A 23,385-nucleotide genomic window follows, 5' to 3' on the forward strand; every position below is an offset into this window, starting at 1 on the left:
GTCTTTACTAAAAATGCCACTCTGAACTTGTGTCCTGGATGATTGCCAGCCCCATGGCAGCTTGGTTATTCTGCTGCAGTACAGTTCAGTTTAAACTCACCACAATTAGAACAGAAACAAAAAGAACAATTCCTACTGAATGAAGTGCTGATTCTTCGTGCAGGTGCAGAGCATTCCCAACTTCCCTACAGCAATCAAGCCCCAGACATCCCTCTGTTCGCTGGCTCTCTACATTACTGAAGTTCAGCTGTAGACTGGTAAAAAGTTTTGTGTTCACCTGACCAGTTATGCTCAGGGCTTGTATAAGGCTTTTTTCCTCCTCTTCCTTTTTTGTTACTGATCCATAGGCCCTCCTCCCTTGTATTTCCGTGGATCATGAGAATTCATTTCTAGGGACAGTAAGTTTGGAAAAACTAATGAAAGAGAAGCTACAGGCACAGAATGTATCTCACTAAGTGTTCAGATGATAACTTAAAACTAGGGCTAGGTTAAAAAAAACCCAAACAGTAAAACCCAAATCTTTAAGCAGAACAAAAGTGAACCCTCATGATGACTTTCAGGACTTCAAACCCCCTTCCTGTACACAAATGTTCTTTGATTACTCTCACAGCATGGCATAGTGCATCAGCACTTCATTCATTACCCTCTTCTCCTCCAGTTTCTCATTGGCCAGAAGGCTGGTAATGACAGTAACTTCTGTCTTTGTAATACAAAATGTTTCTCTTCCCCAGACAGCCTGCACTCCGGAGTCCCCTGTTAGTGAGCCTCTCCAGGCATTAGCACAGCAAGACTCATTGTCTTTGTCCAATGAACTTTTTATTGAGAAAGCATTTGGCAAAAGCACTGCAAAACCAGTCCTGCAAGCTCTTAAAGCAACCAAACAGGCATAGCATTGCTAACTAAATCCTCTTCTCTGCAGTTAGAAAGTCAATAATATAGATACAGTACTTCTTCACATCGAGGATTTGGGGTGTGTTGTAGTGTGTTGTTAAGTTTCTTGTGTTATTCCCCCAATTTATGTATTGTTCTCCCCTATTATGTGTAAAATGGGTTCGTTCCCCCAGTTTTTCCCGCCAGTGCTAGCCTGTCAGCTAAGTTGCTATAGTAACCGCTATTCATAGTTGCCGATGTGTAATTGCTCCTCCCCTGGTTTCCCTTATAAGTGAAAGTTGTTTCCTCCCTGGGTCCAGTCAATCACTCCCTTTCTCCTCCCAGGTTTCGAGAACCTTCTCCTCTCTGGAGATGGTGGTTGGCTGGGGTCCCAGGACACCTCCTTTACCTTTTGATTATTGGTCTCCATGGAGTGTCAGTTCTGTGAAGTTCACCCCCTCACCTTTCCCGATTGGCTCTGTCTGTACCCACCCCCTCCTTTATAATCCTGTTTTCACCCCCTATGAGAAAACTTTTTCCCGGTTGGTTTCCCCGCGTTTGATCCCGCAACACCTTCAATAAACCGATGTTTAACCCCGGGAAATGGTCAGCTCCGTTCCTCTCCAATACCAGAGGTGTAAGCCAGTCCGCAGCCAGCACAGCCCGAGGCCCTCAGACGCTGAGGGGAGCTGGCCAGGAATTGCAGAGGGGCGTCGGCCTTTCGCCCTCAGCTAGTCGGACTCTAAACTTCGGGCCACATATGCCCCCCTCTGCAGGGGTGGTACTGGAGAATTCACTTCCTCTGCACACACACCAACCGGCAGCACACAACGCTGAGAAGGAATCTCCCAGTGGCCCTCTCTCCAATGTGCACACACAGTGCTGCCTGCAGATAATGTTCCCACAGCTTCCTAACCATGGAACACCACCAAGCAGCACGTGTCAGCACAGAACTTCACATTCTCCCTGTTTCTTAAACAATCCATTTGCACTTAAATTGACTTCCATTATTAAAAGGGTCTGAAATGGCTTTTAGAAATCTATATCCACCTTGACTCCTGACCAGATTACTATATGAAAATCTTAGCCCAAAGGAAAAATAGCTCTGCTTGGCTCAAGCCATTTTTATTGTTTGAATAAAATTTGGGTGAACTCTATTTTAATTCTTGTGTTACAATGTCAATAATTAACACCAACTTGGATTAACATTTGAAGGAATAAATTATATAAAGCTGGAATATTAACTGCATTACAATTTGAATTTGACATAAGAATGAGCTGGACTTCAATTTGGGAATATAAAAAGGGTCTTGAAAAAGGATTTTATGTGTTTTCAGAGCATATTCTCCAAGACTCCACAGTAGGTTAAGATACAATTTATAGCTTTTGACAGAAAAAAACTCAGTAACTGCATCTAACTTGCTGACAGTGACCTCTATTGCTATACATAACGCTAGCTGAGATTTCTGTACAAGAACATAATTTTCCACATAATAACTGCAGAAAACGTCAAAACACTGATCCTTGGTTTCCAGTGCAATGAAATTGAAATTCCAGAGTGCAGCTTTTGAAGGGGCAGATGAAGTAAGAAAACCTAGCTTTTAAAAATGAAAACTAAAAACAATTTTGTATTCACAAAACTAAATGCACCACTTCAGAGAAATAAATAGGAAGACATTTTAAGTTAGCCTTATCTCAGTCTGCGTGCAGCGCTGTCTATGGATAACAGTACCTTTCCTTTCTTTTGCTAATAGTTGCATACCTGTATGTACCCAGGAGGAAGATTTGCTTAAATGAATTGTTCAAGTGTTATCATAGTATTTGCAATGTATATTATGGTCCACTAGTTACTATAGGTCGCTTAAGGAAATACTATACACTAGAGCTAGATCTATTTAGGGAACTTACAGAAACTTTTCTTCAGTTATTCATGGCCTTGTCCCGATGGGCCTGAATCCCGTGTCACGCCTAGTTACTTCTTGCCTTGCAGTATCTTCGGCCATTTATAATCATGGAAGTTTTTTTTTCCTGAGCATTCCTCACCTATGATTTTTGAAAAACAGGTACAGCTGGTGGCCGCCCCGGAGGCGGGGTACCCGCACAGGCTCAGCAGCAGCGCTCCCAAGGCGCCGCCCGTGTCCCCAGAGCGCCCAGAACCCAGCTCAGCGGGGCCGAGGCCACCTCCGTCCCCGCCTAAGACCGCGGGGCCGAGAGCAGATTTCGCTGGGGCCAACACCGGCTCCCGGCGACACTAAGCCCTGCCAACAGCGACTCGCTAGAGAAGTGACAACCCCTGCCCGGCTCCGAGCGCCAGAGGACCGAAAGGCGAATGGCGAACGCCATTTCGAAGCCCCTCTCGGCTGAGGCGCGACTCCCACCCCAACTGGCGGCGGGGCGGCCCCGCAAGGCCGGAGAGCTGGCGGGAGCTGGGCACACCTGAGAGAGAGAGAGAGAGACAATGTTCTCTCTGTCTCGGCACGGCTGAGGAGCCGGGGCAGCGCCGCTCGCCCGCCGGGCCGAGCTGAGGCGGCAGCGGCCCCGCGCTGAGCGAGCTGCGGCGGGGGCGGCGCTCGGCCCCGTGAGGCGGCGCGTGCCGCCCCTCAGGGCGGGCGCGGCCCGGGGCTCCGGAGAGGGGCCCGGGGGAAGGGAAGGGAAAGGCGCAGTGAGCTTTGATGGAAATAAAAGTGATGCCGACGTGGGCATAGCTAGCAGCAGTCCCTCTCTGCATTCAGTTCATTGTGGAAAACAATAAATTGCGAGCGCAGCTCCACCTGTGCTCTGAGAAACGGGTCCTGGTGAAGGAAACGGTTTTATAAAGCATTTCTTCCCCTTAGGGTGTGAGGGCGGGGAGAACTCCCATCTTTGAGCTTCTCCTTATGTACCTGTTTGACTGAATTGAGTTCGGTCACGCCCAATTTTCAGGTTGATTGTATGAGAAGAAATGCAGGTATGTATTTATCTTTTGACACTTTTCTTTTTTTTTACAAAAAATCTTAGAAAACCGGGAGGTTATTCGTTTGCTCGATATGCCGATGCTTTCTCCAAGCGAACACATCACGGGGGCTGGTTCACTCCCTGCACCAGTTCTCTCTTTGCCCTTTGCCAGCCCACCATGCCCATGCCCTGCCTCCGGCCCCGCGGCTGTAACGGGACCTGCCTCGTTGAGAGCCACAGGGAGCGGCTGCTCTCTCTATCCACCAGCTCCAGCAAGGGCTACTCACTGCACAGCCTCCAGTACCACTTCAAACACAGTTGTCACTCTCATCTGCATTTAACAAATACACTGTAAGCAATCTTCATGATTACAAAAAAAAAAAAAAAACCAAAAACAAACAAGCAAAAAAGTAGGAGAGCTTTATTTATTTTTTTTTCCTTGATAATCAAATCCAAAAACTCTAGTTATTCCCACATTTCTCCTGGATTCTTATGTTAGTTTTTGAACCATAGGAATTTCCTCATTTATTCCTACATAATTTTGGCTCATGCAATCTAGACCTTTGTGAGTTGTTCCAAAACTCTTTGTTTAATAATTTTCTTTATCTTCATGTACCTACTTATTTTGTTCTGATGCTGATGGCTTTTTTTTCACTAGGCCCATGCTGTCCAGCTAGAATTGTGTTTCCAAACTCTGCCAGCCTGTCCAACGTAACCATTTACAGACCAGGTACAGTGACAATGGGTGACTAAACTGGGTTGGAGCTACACAAGTGCCATGCTTATATTCCATACTGCATTTCCAAACCCACAGTGCTCTTCCATGATGCAGCCATTTACATTGTAGTGGCTTTGTAAGTACAACTGAACATCTGGAAAGGGAAACAAAATCATGCCAAACAGAGAAGAACGCCTTACAAACAATCCAGAAAGGAGATATGACAAGATGAAATGCAATTCAAAAAAACCCAAAAAAACCCCAAAAAATTGGGACATTTAGTGACTACAAGAAAATGGACTGGGATTATATGAGGTGCAGTACAAAGGACCAAAACATGCCAAAACTAACCTCACAGATGTTGCAAAAGCAGGGGAAAAAATCAAGGAGGAAGACAGAACTCTGACGGGAAAATATGAGTGGCATGGCATGGATACTGAAAAAAATATTGATAGAACCGTTATACAATTGCTGCACTAATCCAAGTCCTTCCTAGCCTTACTTTAGACTGCATTAGAAAATTAGAGAATGTGTCATTTATATGGTCATGGATAGATGCCAAAAGGTGAAAAGCTATTATTAAATGAAATGTTCTAAAATGCTATAGCCTCAAGAATTAAATGGAAACAAAATATTTCATAGGCAATAAATCTACAGAATTTAACTGAGGAGCTTATCCAAAGTGTAGTCCACAGAAGCTTTCAGTTGGTATACATTAACTAGGGAGTTTTTTACAATCTATTAATTTTTAAATTGTCATACAATACTGACTTGTAACCAACACATTATAACTGGAAACACTTTAATCATGTAATTACAATGGAAACTATGCTTTCTGTAAGTAAAAAGCTGAGGTGCATTGTCTTACTCTGATTTATAATCTTAAAATCTCCTTATCTAAATTGATATAGACAAGCATTATTCACTACAGTAATTCCCTTTTAAAGTTAGGATTTCTTACTTGTTAAATACCTGTTCATCTCTCTGTACATTTTTCTGTGCCTGGAGATGGACTTGCAATTACAAAGAGAATGCATGATTGCATTAAGCTACACACATCATAAACACTGATGAATCAGAATTTAATGGAATCATACCAAACAGGTTTGCTGGAAGGGAAGAATGCTGGAAGGGAATTTAATGGAATCATACCAAACAGGTTTGCTGGAAGGGAAAAAAGAGTGCTGAAGACTTTAAGGACACTCCTGAAATGCTAACTGCTTCCATGAAAATCTTCAGGCAGTTCTGAATTTTGGGGATGCAGCACCCTTATGTGAAATCTTAAGTAGTCAAAGTGACTGTGTATTGTGTTTTATTGTCTTGTCCTACCAGGTCACACAGGTGATATTTCACATTAAGAATATCTTATGCAAATTCCCAATTATGCTGTACACAACAGGAGTGCTGGATAAGATGTATCTACAGTTCTTTATTTGCTGCTTTTCTTCTTCCAGCTAATGAGTTCCCTTAGTATTCAAAATCCATCTTTGCTGCCACACACTTACAGAGGTAAATCACTTGAATGGGCTGAGCTTTCTTCTATTTATTGTTGCTAGGGAACCACCTTGCTATTCACACACATAACATGTCTCTTGACATATGTTTCAGAGGACAAGATGCAGCACAGCTCTGCAATATACAGTGAAAAAATGTACTGCAGCATTCTTGGAAATATTCTCCCACAGAAGAGCACTGCTGCTGTAGTACCTTAGCTTCAGATTGCTGGGGGTTTCTTACCTGTTTGTTTAGACAGACTGGAATTGTAAAACTGCATGCAGTAATCTGATGAATAGTCCCTAATTCTGCCCAGGATTAAAAGAGAAAGAACACCAGTCTGTGAATTAAGTGTTGCTAAAATAGCATCCTTCTAATTTTAATTTATTAAATATTCTTGTATAAGGGAAATGTTCTGTAAGAAGTCTTCCTGTTAACTTATGTAACTAAAAACACCCAATCCAAGTCAGGAGAAAGTGGAAGTGTGACCCATTTCTGAATAGCCAGGTATCTGAAGGTTATTTGAATTACATCAGTCACCTGCTGTGAGTATTAGTCATACAAATACTGCACTAAGTATTGAAAGGCAATAAGCTTCTTTAACTCTCAGAAAGTACTTATTTCTTGAGACAACAGCTTTTGGCAGGACAAAAAAGGTGATATAGAGATATTGAAGAGGTATTATTCTGTCCAGAATCACATCTGACTATGGGAAACAACCCCACTTTAGTTTCCTGTTGATTTTGATTACTGCCAACATGTCTGTGTGAGGAGGGATATTTGAGGTTGAAGGCAGCAGTTTGAAAAAAGGCAAAAAGCATGAACATGAAAGGGCCATATCTCACTTAGGTCCTGTGTGCACATTTACATTTATTGATGATGGAAGACCCTACTACCTGGATTTGCTTGAACACCAGCTGATCTAACATTACAGAGCAGGACGTACTGATCCAAACAGGAGGTGCTCCTGCTGGATAAAAGAGCTTACAAGTTGAGACAAAACAAGCAGGATAAAGCAGACAGCTAGAGAACCTAAAGGAAACAATACCTAACAGTCCCTTCAGCTGTCCTGAAGATCTTAGTTTAACAAAACCTACATATCTGTATTTTATACCATGTGTATGTTTATACCAGCATTGTCACCAAGTACCTTGTTGCAGAGCTGAGATTAAAACACCAGTTCCATACTAAACTCTCTAGAGAGCAATGGGAAATTATCCTAGAACAAAGGCAGTTTCTTTTAGGGCCTGTGGAGATACTTGGAAAAAATGCAATGTTAATTTTAAATTTTCAAAGCTGATGTGTGACAAATCTAAAATGACCAGCACGAAAGCAGCCAGTCTCTCTACAAACTAACTTTCAAGCTGCACCCCCTGGCTATCTCTAGTACCCTGAGAAAATGCAATTTATTCACAAAGCATTGCTGTACAGTTGTAGAGGGCTCTCCAGCTGGTTTAGGCTTCTTTTGTTGTGCAGTACCACACATAGCAGTTCCATATACAACATGGAGACAACAAAGGCATGAAAGAAAGGAGAGCTCCAGTCTTTCAAGGAAACAGAAGGAAAGTAACTTTTCAAACTGTATTAGTGGCTTCAACTGCAAGGTGCAAAGTATATTCCTTGACACCTGAAAAACAAAGGCTCATTATCTACTTTAGGTATTTGCCAGTATTACAAGTAATCCCTGAGAACATGTTGTTCTGATTTGGCAAGTGCTTTAGTATGCACTTGTGTTCTACATTCAAATGTGACCTGTGCATATCTGGTCACCAGATTTAGGGCCAAAATGTAGGCACAGTAAATATTTGAATTATACTTTTCTCAGTATTGGGCATGAAGAGTACTTGGTTTTTTTTTTCCAGCTCTAATCTCTGAAGGTTATCTTGCTTGGTTTTGTTATAACATTAAAAAATAAATCGTTCTATGAGGAATAAGTCCAGCATAATTGTTTTCAATCAAAATTATTAAAATACTTAGCAGTAATGAGTCAAAGGTATCCTATAATGGGAAATGTATTAGACATAGCAGTCAGAGAAGCAGCAGTGTAAGCTACAAGGCAGAACTCCCAGCAGCTTCTCAGTGTAAGAGAATTTGCAGGGGAACTACTGCCCGTCTGAGACAAGATGCAAGCAGGGGCTTTGGGCACTGTGCCCTACCAAAAGGAGACATCCATCAGCCCAGCAGTACAGATCTCACTGCAGTGAGCAATCTCACTCAAACAGAAACAAACAACACAAATTGTCACACAGAGCCAGCCTCCTCTGGTTACATGCACTTCCTCATCTCCTGTGCTTGGTTATTTGGAACTGTGAAGCTCCACACATTGGCTCAGATCATTCCTGTGGGTTTCTTTGCAAACAGCGTAATTTCACTCTCATCTATGCTAACAGTCACCCAGGCTTCATTCATCGCTGCCCCCACCTCTGAGAAAAGAAACTGATAAACAGGACAGCAGAATTTAGGTTAGATGAAAATTAGATAGAAATCATATCAAAATCACCACAAAACTCAAGTCTCCCCTGGCAGCTATGCACACAATGTGAACTGATCTCATGGGATTCTGAAGTAAAGAATAACATTTGTTGGATACTGTAGAAAAAGATCCTGTTTTTAAAAGAAAAAATGTAATTTCCTTGTGAAATACCGTGAGTTACACAAGATTCCTATTGCAAGGGTGATGAAAATATTCATAAAAAAATTCAGGCCATCACTGAAAAAGGAAAGATGCTGTTATCCAAAGGTCAAGGCCAAAAGAAGACTGTTCCACTAAATCTCTCAAAGGTCAAAAGAAAAGAAAAACCTTAATACATAAATATTACATTCATCAAATTGAAGTGTAAGAATAAGATTTGACAAAAAAGATCAAGCATTTTCCCAAAAGTAGTTTCTCAACTCACCGATTTAGCAGTTTGCAGCAGCAATGCTGGAATAGCTGGAATACACTTAAGCACTACTTTAAGTGCTATAGTTATGAGTAAAATAATCCAAATTACTATTGCAAAATACATGACTGTAAGCAATAAATTAAAACACGTACCAGGTTTACTCTCTATGCAAAGTACTTTGCATGCATAAGGTTTTAACATTTAAGTAACTGCCTGGCTATTGGGTGGAACTCAGTGTCATTTTGGATTACTGGGGCAGAGAGAAAAGATTTCATGAACACACAGATTGACAGTAGACTTTTATTAACATATCTTACAATGCCAATTATTGTATTCCTAGTTTTGTACTCTTCTGATGTGTTATAAAGATTGATTTAGAGTCTACAGTAATGTACTGTACTTAAATGATCATTCATACAGGATATCACACCAGAACATTTGAGTAATACGCACACACACCACTCTAGTTTGGACCTGTTATTTTTCAAGGTTAGCTTAATAAAGTAGGATTTAAAAAGTCATGGGGGAAATAAAAATCCTTGTTTAGCAGCATGCAAGGATATTCAAGTACAATTTTTCAACCAAGTAATTTTTTGTTGTTTTTAAATTGACTGGTGACTAATTCACCAGTACTATAATAACCACTATGAAATACCCAAATGTTAAAGTTAAGGCTAATAGTTTTACTTGACATCCATATGCACAATCAGAGAACATTCTGTTTTAAATAAAACACAGTAATCAAATTCTGGACACATTATCTCTTGTAAATAAAGCATTGGAGCTTCAAACTACAGATCACTCAAGTTCATGAGCCCTGTAATAATGTTATGCTGGCAATGTAAAGAATCTTTTTGCTCTTTAACCACACTTACAAAATGGCCTGATATTCTTAATGAGTAATGCAAAAATATCACAGGCAGAACTTATAATACAGTATCAAAAAAGTAATATTTTGGAAAAGACACAGCCATTTAGTCAGTGAAACAGAGTAAATCTAATCTTATAGGAAGTAGTGTAATACTTTTGAAATATATATATATATTTATATGTATGTATAAAAACCAGTATCCTTTATTGTAGGGTTTTTAAATTGAAGGTATCCAGAAAAACTCATTGTATTTACTTTTCCTTCAGTCTGTTCTTGATTGCTATACAGTCATTTTATTTCCCCTATACACTTTTCACTAGATAATGACTTCCACTGGGGAATTGTTTTCTTTGTATATGTGGCTTTATCATAAGATGTTTTTATTTTACACATACAAAGTTTATTTTACACACAAGCTGTGAAAGTCAAAACTACCAGGGAACTGCTTGGTAGTACTGTATGAAATAGCCCACAAATGTCCAAGACTTGTGAAAAACAATAGTAGCAATATATTACATACCAGTATTTTGACTATAGTCTTTCCTACCTACTTACACTATGGATTTTAGCCCAGTTATGCCTCTTCTCATGAATCTTTTAGTCCTCTAAGCATAAATTGTTTTGGCATTCATCCAGTGAGGCTGCACATGCACTGGTAGCTCATCTTGGCTACCTCTGTTGATTTTTTTTTTTTTTAATTTTTCCTTTTTAGGAAACCAAGCAGAAAGAACACTGATTACTTTAAACAATAAAACAATATTGAGGAACCTCCTGAAATGACAGTAAAGATACAAAATGATGTTTCATTTTTAGAATAGCCTGCACATTCCTAATCCAATCATTCTGAAACATACATCTGGTTTGGAATGATAGGCAGGCTTATGGTTGTTACGCTTGTAACTGGGATCTGCTATGTTGGGCACCAAACAAATTCCCTATATACAGCAATTTCTCTATGTTATCATTAACAATTTATTCAAATGATGTGAAAAAAAAAGTAAAGCTCCTTCCTGGGGAAAAATATGAAGACAGAATGTGTGTTCTGGATTACATGAAGAGCAGTAAGATACCTAATTTACAGTTATTTCATTGACTTATGGAGAAAAAGAAAAATGAAGTTCCTGAGAATATGTAAGTTTTCATTAATGCCTGAAATATTTCAATAGACCTCTATAAGTGAAATACTCTTTAAAATTCACCTTTCAGACCAATTATTACCATGCAGTCTCACAGTTGTTTTACAGACCTAATTACAAATGCCTATCAAGTCAAAAACCTCAAGCCAACACAAAAAAGGCAAAGGAATTTTATCCAACATACTTAGCAGATGTAATAGACATATACACCGTTTCAGCAAAAATTGCTAAAAACTCAATTCCATGCAAAGTAAAATAAAACCCAGACAGCTACCCCTGGAGCCTCTAAACAACTCCAAGAAAATTTGTGCTTCTTAACAATAATGGACTTTAAAAAACACAAGAAAAATAGACTACTGAGTGCAATAAGATTGCTCACACCATTTTGAGGATTTAATTTCAATTATTGTATCATTCTTTTGTAGCAACAACAGCTCATTTTGCACAGATTCCACATGTTGACAAAGTTCCATTTCCCTTTTAAGCCCATACCCGCTTCCACCCCGAGCCAAGGAGCCAAACTCCCGTTCAGTTAAAGCTATTGTCAGTCAAGCTGCATTCATTCATGGTAACAGCAGTTACATGGTGTGTAGATGATGATGACGATGATTTACAAGCCATTATAATGTGGCCCCCATCTTTTATTGATATGATCAAAAGTATGAGACACCCACTGCTGTTCAAGCACTTTGTATCTTTCCTTGCATATGTACAGGGGTTTACCACGCCTGTGGAGGAAAAAAAAAAAGAAGAAAATAAATAGTTAATATGCCAAGTAAATGGAAAGATGCTTCATTACATAATCAACACTATACTCATACAAATGTTTTGCAGGGTAAACATGCATTTTTATTGGTGTGAGGTTTTTATTTTTGCTTCTGGTAGGGTAACTGCTGGGACTTCCCTTCCTTACACCGGATAGCAGAATCCAGAAACAATCACTTGTTTTCTCAGTCACGTGTGGCTTGGAAGTTAAGCCCCGTCCCTACACTGGAATCCAACTGCATTGTTTGATTAAAGGCCAAACAACAACACTGGGAGACAAGTGTTTCCCAACACAACCCAGAATTAACCATAGTTGGGAATGGCAACATAGTAACCTGTATGCTGGGTTCCTGGTATAACTCAATGATCGTGACTACACCACCTCTGGGCCAAAAAATCCTCAAAAACCCAAGCCAATAAAAGTCAGTCCAAGTGCACTAAATAGGGATTTTCCATTTTTCCACACAAGGACGGTACAGATCTATCACAATCTGTTATTGCATGTTACAAGACAGAGTTGATCTACACAGAGGCACCAACAATGAAACAGAGCTGTAATGAAAACATTACCTAAGATCTCTGTCTTCTTCCCCGTGTGCATCGAGATAAACAGAACCCCAAAGGCAGAAACGATGGCCTCGTATGATGATGATTACAGATGCATTAATCAAAAGGAATATTCCTGTTCCAGCTCCACAGTTTTGAGAATGCTGTAATGTTATGGGTGTAGAAAGGCAAGAATGCAAAGATTCTGTTAATATCTGTCAACTTTGTAACAGAAGAAAGTTAAAAAATACTTTGTTTCCCTTCAAATAACATTCAAAAGACCTTATTGAGTAAGAGACAGTTTGCCAAAGGACAGCCTGCCCCAAAATTCTCCATCCAAACTAGAATTCAGTGTCTTGTGCTGCCATAACGCCACCTGCATATAAAAACATTTCCCTGCTCAGCAAGGGAGAATATTTGTTACCATGTAAAAAAATGAATTACAAAAAATAAACAAAAATATTATGTGCAATATTTTGAATTTGTTGTTGTATAGCAAACTGTTTAGGATTACCAAGTATTTTCCATAGATAGCAAAAAACAGGAGAAAGTATTTAGAAAACATAGTATTACCTCTTTTACAACAGTCTATAGTGTTAAACATTTGCTTTCTCTATCCATGCTCACAGATCTAGTCTATGGATCTACAAATCTAATAAAAAATTTTTAAGTAATTCTTGATTTGTTGAATATGTCATTCATCTCTGACATTTTATGCCCCATTTGTAAATATCTCTCTAACAAACTACTCTCACAGTTTTGTGAAGTCCATATAAGTTCCAGTCTTCTCCTAACAGTTCAATGCAAGTAAAGAGAAAACCTATCAAAGCAAAACTTTATCATAGTATGAAAAACAGCAATAGATGTCATCCAACTCAGACTCCCTAAAGAACTTATGCATACACTGACTAGAAAACTTAGCTACTGAAAAAGTCAAAGACCTTAAATCAGCACCTATGTAGTTACAGTCTGTAGATCTCTAGTAGGTCAGGTATCAGAAAATACTCAAATCAACCACAGACTGATTTTCTATGTACTTGGAAAGCAAGGAAACAAACCAGAGGAAAATTAAAATAATATACAAACAACCCAAATGTAAACAAATTTCAACTGGCTGTGAATCAAAACCACGTGTCAACATTACACACAGTGGCTTTGTAAGACTTCACAAAAAGGGGAAATAGGTTGCTATGCAAGTCAATTGACCTCCAGAATCTAGTCTAGGTCTATCCCTCAGAAATAGGCACTAAACTGTATCACTGGGGGTTAGACTAGATGACCCTGCAAGAGTTCCATCTAACCCAAACTATTCTATGATTATATAAACTCATTTTGAAAAGGAAACCATCAAAACTAAGCAATGGAGTTAACAAATATCAATGAGTGTGAGAATCAATGACAGAATTTGAATTAACTCTCTCTTACCAGTACACATTCGCAGTAGCTCTGTTGTTTACAGCACAGTCCTTTCAAGCATACAAAAGTACCACAAACTAAGCAAACAGCAGGATCTTTAGGAACCTTGGTACAAACGGAACAAGTTTTTCTGTGATAATACTGAAAAATGGTATTGTAATTCTCAGGCAACTGAAGGAGGCGGGGCAAGTCCCACTTAGGTTCTTGGATAAGCAAAGCCTACAAATAAGGTAAGAATATATATCAGTTCAGTCAATTTTTAAAGCATTTTTCTTTTCAAAAAAAAAAAAAGAGAATACCACATAAAAGAAACATGCAGTTTAAAAATATATCATTTATTTTGCATTTCACAAATTTAGAAGTCAAATGTCACCTTGTAATAGTCACCTGCTCCTGGCTGATTACCCTCCCCAACTGCAGTCACATTTCATCCTTTGTAACCGGCACAAAATGGGCACCAGCCTTTTCCCAGGGATGTTTTCTACATGTGACATATTTTAAATGCAAAAACCTTCACAGCTAAAACAAGAGGATTAAGAGTCACCTACAAGAAAGACTCTCACTCCCTGCACTAAGTTTGTTTGGCAGTTTCAAGGTGTTACTCCCAAACTCTGGCACTGACTATGAAAGCTGTCTCCTAGCTAAAATTTAGACTCAAATTTTCAAAAACAGAACTGAAGTTAATCTCTGTAAATGGTATTTGAAGACATCTGCCTGTTTTTCAAAACTGTACTGGACACCCACCATTAAGAAGTTACTAGAACTCACAATTTTTGATAGGACAGGCACTACCTGTCTTAAATACTGCTTTGAAAAGCCTAACTCTTCTCACTTGCTCTTAAAAACACTGTCCAATTTTATGTTGTCTGGGGGGGGTTTAAACAGAAATATGTTTTCCTTCAACGTAGTAATTTTTTTCTGTGTTTATAACTGATGAGCATAGTGGTCAGATGGGATCTTTTTTGCAAGCCCAAAAATTTTTTAAGAGTGCATAACCTTGAAACCTAAATTGCAAAAAAGAAAAAAAGAGAACGAAATACTGCATTTGTACCTGGTTGCTTTCCAGTCATGGGAAGAATGCTATCAATTTCATTGCAATCTATAATATCTAACAGATTAGCAGGAACTGTATTTTGAGATTAATCTGGGTATTCAAATTTTCACAGGAACAATCATGTTGCAGAGTGAGGAATGCATCTGGCTTTCCCCTAACATCACAGATTTAGGAGAAGGGGACTTGAATTGTTGAGATGCAGCTTTGTCATCAAAACAATGCACTCATGTTGAAACATTTCCATTTCACAACTGATTATTTCAGTTGCACTAACTCAAGTCTTGGTATTATTTCTTTAACCTTTAGAGAAAATGTACCATCTTTCATCAGCAACTACTAGACAGATTTTAACCTTTTCATTTTTTTTCAGTTTTGCAACTGAAGATGCAATGTTTTACAGTAATTTAAAATGGGCAAGGAAGAGTTCTGATACCTCTTTTCTTAAAGTTTCTATAACCTGCCCTTTATTGGCTACAGGTGCAGAAGACAGGGACACACTTAGTATCACCTAAGGGTAGTCTTTCTATATTCTGTCTCCAGCAATCACAAAAACCACACAGGTCTTCTTATTCCTGTTTTTAGCCAATTCAACCCACATGCACTTACCAATATTTCCCATTACAACTTCTCTCTCATTTACAAGTTACACTCTCCAATCCTTAGCCAAAGCAACAGTGTATGTGGCTAATGCATCAAGCAATAAACAGCTGCTTCCATATCATGACTATTTTGGAAAAAATAACTTTGCTACATACCTTTACTTGATCTGGATGTCTATCTGCAAATGAAGCCAGTTCTGAGCACCACTGTGATATCATGTCAAATGCTGGCACTGGCCAATCAAGACAAGAGGCACTGGTGAACTGATGAGCTGACTGAAAAGATGGTAACAGACCCAGGCAGCTTGCAAGAACGGTGAATTCTTCATCTTCCTTTTTAGGCATGAAATCAGAGAGGTTTAGATTAATACCTGGACTCTTAATTTTTAAATAGTTTATTAAAAATATAGCTATTTCAATAAAAAAGTATTCTAGTACTAAGATGCAAATAGCCATGCTTAGTGACACAGGAAGGTTCAATTTCACCAGACCACTTCAAACTGGACTCTTGAAACAAAAAAATTGTCATTAAAAACCCAAAACCAACCAACCAATTTAAAACCTCAACCCAAACCAAACCCCACAAACAAAACACAATTCCCCCACAGAAAACACAAATCCAAAAAACAGAAACACCACAAAAAAGCCCCAAACTCCACAATATTTTTTTTTTTCTGTTTAGCACCCCAAACTAGCTAACAGCTGTTTTAAAAAGGAGATGATGTGGGGGAAAGGAAAAGAGGGAGCTGACCTGCAGTAAACTCTACTTAAATTAGTCATGGAACTTAAACATAATTGTCTGCTGATGCAATGTCTCTGAGAATGAAGTATTAACAGGCATTAAGAAAATCAGTACTGAATTCCATTGTGTGTGAAACTACACCATCTCTGCAAATGTTGGACAAGTTTTAAAAGTATCTTGGTATTTTATGAGACAATCACCTATGACCTAATTAAATAAGCATGACTTTGCTGAAGTTTAAGAATATAATACCATTGTTTTGAAAACTGCAGTGCTACAATATATGATTTTTAAAAAATCTTAGGACAGAAAATGTATACCATGAAAAAGACACCCTCAAGTTTAGTTTTTCATCTCTAGCTTTTCTATGGAAACGTTTGAGTGTGCCCCTCTCATTCTGTACCTGACAACTAGGCAAATCCCCTCCAAAGAGATGGTGTTGAAGAAGGCTTGTGATCCTGAGGAAAGGCAGGCAGAACTGCTGCAGGTAGCACTCGACAGAGTCCGGGGTTACCTAGACAGGAGGAAGCTATTGCTGAATTCTGGCCCAGGTAAATGATCCCCTAAGTATGGAAAGTCCAATATGAAGCAAGTATTTTTTAAAGCATATTATGTAAATGACTGCATCAAACATACATTCCAAAGGCCAGCATTTCACTAATAATCTGAAATACCTCTGTAGGTTTTCTTCCCCCTCAACAAACAGGTTTTCTACTTAAATATTCACTTATTCAAGTTTCTGAAAGGTCTTTCATACTTATGATTAAAACCCATATATATATATATATATATATATATATATATATGATTAAAACCTGTAATTATAAGAAGTATTTGTCAATAACTTTCTCAATGTGGCACTGACCACATCTGATATTATTAAAAGAAGCAGAGGCATTTGCAAAGGCAAACTGTCCCCAAGGGTTATGCTTTGATCTAGAAAATAAAGAGCTGTACTGCAAGTCTTTAGCAAGATCAGAGAAAAATCATTATAACAACGAGGCAAAAAAACTTCAAGGGGACATGCTGGCTAAATTTTCCAGAAATTTGCCAGTACCACTGGTAATTCTTCAGTCTCTTCTTCTTCATATATCTTCCCCTTAGACAGTTCACTAATCACATGACCCAGCAATACTTCCCAAGATTTTTCTCCACTGGATGTATTCTGCAAATGAGAAGAAATCCAAAAAGAACTGGTTATAAAAAGGAGAAAATGTTTCTGTAATAGCAACAACAATGAAGAATATTTCCTTTTGATCAATGTGAATTTTGACCTACAAAGATACACAATGCTTAAAAAAATTTTAAAAACAAATATATAATTTTACAGAAAGGGACTACATTTAGCTCAAGAGTGAAATGTGAATTGCTACTTGAATTACATATGTTCTAAACTGAGAATTTTATGAAAGCTGTTGTATAAGGTTTGCATTTCACATTTTCTCTGTGAGAATATAAATGTTTACTTTAAAACCAGAAAGAATCACTTCACAGATACATCTCGTTCCAATAGAATTTTAATTCTAATACAAGATTTTTTTTTTAAAAGTAGTTTTTGAAAACATACCAACTAGAATGAATGACAAACACTTGCTATGTATTTTAAGCTAAAATGAATCTATCAGAAAGTACAAAGTTGCATTTGGAATGACCAATGTCTACTACAGATGGAAAATATATTTAGGGTAAAGAATAAATAGCCACTTAGCTTTGTGCCATAACAATTATATTTAAAAGCAACACAGAAAGCTTTAAGAAATAGAAGGCAGTATTCTCTTGAGTATTTTTCCAAGTCAGAATGAATTCTACCCTGGAAAAAGATGACTGGATATGAATTCTGAGTTCAGTTAGTATATTCTCAACACAACAAACAAGGGAGTGGAACATGACTGTGATTCTTTAAAGAAACCAAATACTTCAGTACATAGTGATGTATGTAATTCATCAGTTGGTTTCTTTAGTGCATTTTGACATCAGCTTTCACTCTCCATTTTAGATGGGGTCTTCACCTTTCATACTGGGACCACACACTTACTGTTTGTTCTTATAGCCAAAGAACCAGAAGGCAGCACACACTTAATCCAGCAGCTAAAACCAACCATAGGAATAACCTATGTTACTGCTGGAAGTTTACTCCACAGGCATTTACAGTGTGCTTCCTATGACACTGCAACACGCCTTGCAAAGATAATGAGGGTGAATTTGGTTTCAAAAGTACAATATCCATCTCTCAGCCGTGCTGAGAAATTAAACTCTTCATGTTGTTTCATCATTTAACATAAATATAAAGCAAAGTTTTCAGCCCATGCTTAAAGTCTGGAATACCAAACTGTAATAGATTCACTTGGCATTATCCATAGACAAAAGTTTAGTGAGGTGTCTTCTGCGTAGTCATGCCAGGATTAAAATGTCAATCTTACCAGCAGAGAAGAAAAAATGAACCTGAACCATATGTTTTTAACCACCAGGACTTAAAGAAACTTTAAGGAAAGAACTCAGGTTTCTAAATTAAAAACCAGCTTCCCTTGTGATGCATGAGGATGAGGGACAGGCAGAAGAAGAGAAGGGCAGCCAAAGGGCTGGGAGAGAGGAACAGGGAGCTGTGTGATTATCACTGGCCAATCCTGAGTGCTTTCAACTGCAAAATTATGTATCACATGAGAAACACTTAAGTAAACAATGAAAAAAAAACCAAACCCATCACTAGCAAAAACCTCAAGCAAATGTCTTTGTATTTCTAAGACAATGATATTATATTTAAAGAAGGGCTGTATAGGGACCGAACAAAATGAAGTACTGTCCAGTGATCCCAATGTAAAAAAAAATTCTCATAGTAGCAGCCAGCAGATAATTTGTCCTTAAGACCTTGGAATTCAGACTGACCACTATGACAAATTTAAGTTACATGTGAAAAGGCAGGTCATGCTTCTCAGTCTTTACTTCATTTTACATCTAAGGCCCAGCTGTTGATAAAGGGGTAATACCCATTTCTTCTCCTGGTCCCAACATTTGTATCCTTTCCTTTGGTCTGACATTGGCATTCTTCTGACCTTCTGGGAAAAGCAATCTGTGGAGCAAAATGTTAACTGAAGGATTAAATGAATGCTGGTGCTAGTGCAGAGAACTTTGTCTTGGGTGGCAACTGGCATTCAATCAGCTGAACTGAAATAGAAAGATGCACTGTCACTTTACTTGTAAATACTACCAAAAGTCAAGGAAACAACGGGGGCAGATTTCCTTCTCTGTCTCTTCATCACATGAGCACTCTCGACCACATAGTGAGAGAAATTTGTATAGCTAGCCACAAATAGCACAAGCAAGCTGCAAAAGTCAAGAGGGTTTTTTCTCCAACAAGGCTGCCTGCTTTTCCTGCAGAGAAATGCATCAGATCAATGCCCATGGATTATATAGGATAACTTCAATTTCACAGGAAGGAAAGCTGCATTCACTGATTACAATCACTGCAACAATACAGAGACTGAAACTATAGAGACACAAATTGTGAAACTTTGAAGTCTCATCATGTACAAAAACCTGCAGAAATTAGAAAGCAAATTACTGGACTTTGAAACAGAAGCAAATTGTTACATGCAAACCAGAAGTATCTATTACATTCATACTAGAAATACTTAAGCAGAATTTCATAAATGTTTTAATAAACTAACCAACCTTTTTGAGAGCTCCTGACTCTTTCCATGCCATCCTATCTTCAGCACTGCATTTAACAGAAAGTGCTGCCAAGGCTTGAGTATACAATAAAGTGAACAGCACTTTTATAATGCAGGTGAAGTGTTCTGTAAAACAAAGAAAGTTATTTTTAAACATTTGATCTTTTTAGCAAATATAATGATTACAGAGTCTCTAGTTATGGAAATTATAATTCTGAAATGAAAAGCAAGTGCTACACGAAGAACAGCCCTTCAAAACATACAAAACAACATATATTTACTGGCTTTCAGAAAGGACTTGGCAGCCATAGTGAACAGAACAAGTACAGGGCAAGTAATTTTCCACTGTTCCTTATTTTCATCTTAATCCTGGTTAGCAGTGACTTCATCCTAGTGGCCTGGTGATAATACAAGATTATATTTTGTCCAGAGGTTACATAAGTTAAGCCACTGATTACTGTAGATGTAAGCAAATGCATAGGCTACCATCTCTTCTGCCTCCCATCAGGGGTGACACTCATACAAATATTGGAAGAATTAAATTTTTAAAAAAATTACCACAAGAACATCTAGCATATCAGTTTCTAACCCTTCCCTTCCAGATATGGATCCCACCATAAAACACTTGCTGCAAAACACTCTTGAGTGAGTGAGCACCTATTTACTGGACCTCACATGCATACAGAAGGAAGGGAGAAGGCAGACTGGCATTTACTGTATCTTCAAATATCTTTATGATTATTTTTTTAATATTTAAAGGACTATGATTTCCTACAGCTAGGCTGCAGGAGAAAGGATTTGAAATTTTTTGGGGGAGGCTAGCAACAGAAGCAAAATAAGACTTCCTAAAATGGAAACAGGAAAAAAAAGATCATTGGCTGAAATGAAGATACTGAAGCAGTCCTTTTTTATCTTTTTACTTTAGGCTCCATTTCCAGTCCCAAATTATCTAGTTTGTTTTTAAATCTAGGCAGATCAAAGAAGTTTCTATCATCACTTACACCACTCCTTAAGCATAAACATAACTAATATATATCTAAAAAACTGTAGACAAAAATGAGGGGTTTAAAAAGTCGTCTCAGGCTTTGAAGTCAAGCAAAACAATTTACATAAGCACCTCACAAAAACTGGGTTAAATTCATTCTTTCTTCCCAAAGGATTTAAATGAGTTTTGTATGTGAAAATGAGGAGGCCAGGAAAATGAAACACCTTGCTTCTCCTTTCCTGTATCTAATACCAAACCCCACTACTAGATTATACAATATACACAGCTAAGACTTGAGAACATAATTAAATTTGCGAAATAACAATTGTTTGTCTATGTAACAAATGTTTACAAATCAATGCAGACATGGATTTTGAAACTTTTTAATGTCTCTGAGTATAAGCTTATGTGAGTATCAACTATAAGCACAATTTAAGCATCTTAACATCATTTCTCACTATGTAATTTAAAATTCACCTTTCTGTATTATATTCCTATGGAGCTTGTGTTAAACATGACAATGAATGGTCCTTTACTCTACCCCCCCTTGTAGAGCAGGCAGCATTATCATGATCCTTCCTCTTCACATCTCCCCAAGGGGAGGATTTAACAGATCCACTAGATCTTGAGGCCATATTTTTTATCTCTGCTGAAACCTCCATTTTCTTAGCAATTCTACCCCTGAGGAATAACAGCAGGCAAGCTTGCAGGACATTTTCTGGGACTGAAATCTACGAGATGAAACCACACACATTCAGGGAAGTGTAAAAATTGCCTCTTTGGCCCGAGTTAAGAGTTTGTAATCACAGCTAGAACTGAACTCAGGTACTGAGCTCTAGCCCCTCAACAGGAGATACAAGCAATACAAATCCATTTCACACAGAAAGCGTGAAGGAAGCCCCCTGCATGCAGAGCAGCAGAGGCACACTGCTGCCAACAGGCTCCAGCCTGCTCCATCTTGTAGCTCTGCTCAGGTGACTGCAGTGCTCAATACTGGGTGTCTTTGCACATTTAAAAAAACCCTGATTTTTGCTAAATAGAATTACACTTTGTCTCCACTCCCCCCCCCTTAATACGAATTGTTCAATTCACCAGAAATGTGTCTATCTCACGTTATGTTTCAATTAAATGAATTCTCTTGTATTTACTTACATGTATGTGAATCATAAATTACTATGAATTACATTTTTGGAGTATCCTGAATTGGACAAAAACTGCACACTCCCACATCTAGGTCACCCTTAAGAAGTCCTGAATTCTGCCCAAACGTCATCTTTTTTATTTTTTTTTTCCCCTTAGGAAAATATCTCAGGAGCAGCTCAGAGGCCACCTGTTGTATAACGAGCACCAAGATTTTTATAGTCATAGAAACAGCCCATGGGAAACATCCTGAAACATCAGTCACTGCATCAATTATCACTTCATTACTACATTACCTCTTTAAATGCCATATATTTGACAGCAGTAGGAACCTGTAATGCTGAAGCTGTTGCATTCTTGTCTACTGCAAAGAGCAAATATATTTGACTTCCTGCAGTGTGCCTGTGGGGGCTGTGTGCTGTTTTCCTGCTGCCCCCTGAGGCAGGCTGTGCTTTTGCTACATCATCTTTTCAATTTAATAATCCTAAAGCTTGCAATTATGTGAAGTAAGCCACTGAGCAAAGTTCTGCCCTGAAATGCATTTAGGACTCCTGCCCCTAATCTGATAGTCTGACAGTCTGAAAGTATTATCACTATAGCTAGGCCAATCTAATCAAAACAGGCTAATCCAGAACTTCTGTACTTATTTTTGAATCATACTGAGAAATGCACTTATGTTCCTATTTTTAAAACTTTTTGGAACCAAATAATTTCAAAGCACGTTGTCCCATTATATGCATCAACCAACACCCTTAAAAACTAAGTTTAAATAGGAAACACTTCTAAAACTCTACTTTTAACATTAGTGCAAGAAATGAGCAGATATATAAGCATATTACCAACAATATAAATCTTTTATTTTCAATATCAAATTAAATGGTATACCCTATGACAATGCAAAATTGAGGACATAGGGCCTTTTTTACTAAATTTAGAAGGAGATCTTTGTATAAATAACCTTTGAAAAATATTCTTCTTGATCAAAAGCATGAATGCTTCTTTGAAAACACAACTTGAGAACAAAGGGAAACAGCACTGAACTTCAGATAATCCATGAAAGGTATATTAAAGTTCCAAGATACAGATATTTGAGCTTCCACACTGAAACTGGATAGTATTCAAGCTGATTACATCTATACTATATGTTTAGTCAACATCCTTATCTAATGATTTTTGTAAGTGTTAGTGTTTGCAGCGTGCTGCTCCTTACACCCAGTGCAATGCAGAAACTGAAATCACTAGAAGCTACACTCTACTCCTAGAAATCTGTACACAGGGTCCCAAGTCAGGTGGTGAGAAAATAAAACTTTTTGCAATTGATGGTAACAAGATACAATATCCAACTTCAATTAAATGACTCCAGCAGCCAAAAACTGTGCTGCAGAAAGGACTGGTGGGGGAGCGGGGGGTATTGAATTCAATTTACAAAGACAGATTTAGGTTTTGATAACCACCAAGCCACTCTCTCTATTTCTGTACACACACCATCATCTGCTATTTCTGTAAGAAAGGAGCTGGAAGCAAAATCTTTGTTTTGTATGGAGTCCCAGTTCACAACACCA

At 38.3% G+C, this 23,385-nt stretch overlaps 2 protein-coding genes and 1 long non-coding RNA gene across 6 annotated transcripts in view; 1 reads left to right on the forward strand and 2 right to left on the reverse strand.

The window, feature by feature from the left end:
* Window positions 1-3,113, reverse strand: part of MYO3B (myosin IIIB) — a 212,183-nt gene extending 209,070 nt beyond the window's left edge. The window contains exon 1 of the mRNA XM_064718250.1: window positions 2,779-3,113. The gene's annotated coding sequence lies outside the window, so the exon portion shown is untranslated. The remainder of the gene's footprint in view (window positions 1-2,778) is intronic.
* Window positions 3,114-3,617: 504 nt separating this feature from the next.
* On the forward strand, window positions 3,618-5,209 carry LOC135450631 (uncharacterized). The gene is made up of 3 exons (XR_010441121.1): window positions 3,618-3,817; window positions 4,463-4,534; window positions 4,619-5,209. It is a non-coding gene; the product is annotated as an uncharacterized LOC135450631 (long non-coding RNA).
* Window positions 5,210-9,183: 3,974 nt separating this feature from the next.
* Window positions 9,184-23,385, reverse strand: part of UBR3 (ubiquitin protein ligase E3 component n-recognin 3) — a 98,636-nt gene continuing 84,434 nt past the window's right edge. For all 4 annotated transcript variants that reach the window (XM_064718461.1, XM_064718460.1, XM_064718459.1 and 1 more), the window contains 7 exons: window positions 19,700-19,824; window positions 17,088-17,195; window positions 16,434-16,544; window positions 15,445-15,621; window positions 13,645-13,854; window positions 12,244-12,383; window positions 9,184-11,636 (listed from right to left, as the gene is read on the reverse strand). In XM_064718461.1, the coding sequence (XP_064574531.1) occupies window positions 11,519-11,636; window positions 12,244-12,383; window positions 13,645-13,854; window positions 15,445-15,621; window positions 16,434-16,544; window positions 17,088-17,195; window positions 19,700-19,824 (989 nt within the window). In that variant the 3' untranslated portion in view covers window positions 9,184-11,518. The remainder of the gene's footprint in view (window positions 11,637-12,243; window positions 12,384-13,644; window positions 13,855-15,444; window positions 15,622-16,433; window positions 16,545-17,087; window positions 17,196-19,699; window positions 19,825-23,385) is intronic.

Source organism: Zonotrichia leucophrys, chromosome 7 (assembly GCF_028769735.1).
Source record: "Zonotrichia leucophrys gambelii isolate GWCS_2022_RI chromosome 7, RI_Zleu_2.0, whole genome shotgun sequence".
In the NCBI taxonomy this organism is placed as follows: domain Eukaryota; kingdom Metazoa; phylum Chordata; class Aves; order Passeriformes; family Passerellidae; genus Zonotrichia; species Zonotrichia leucophrys.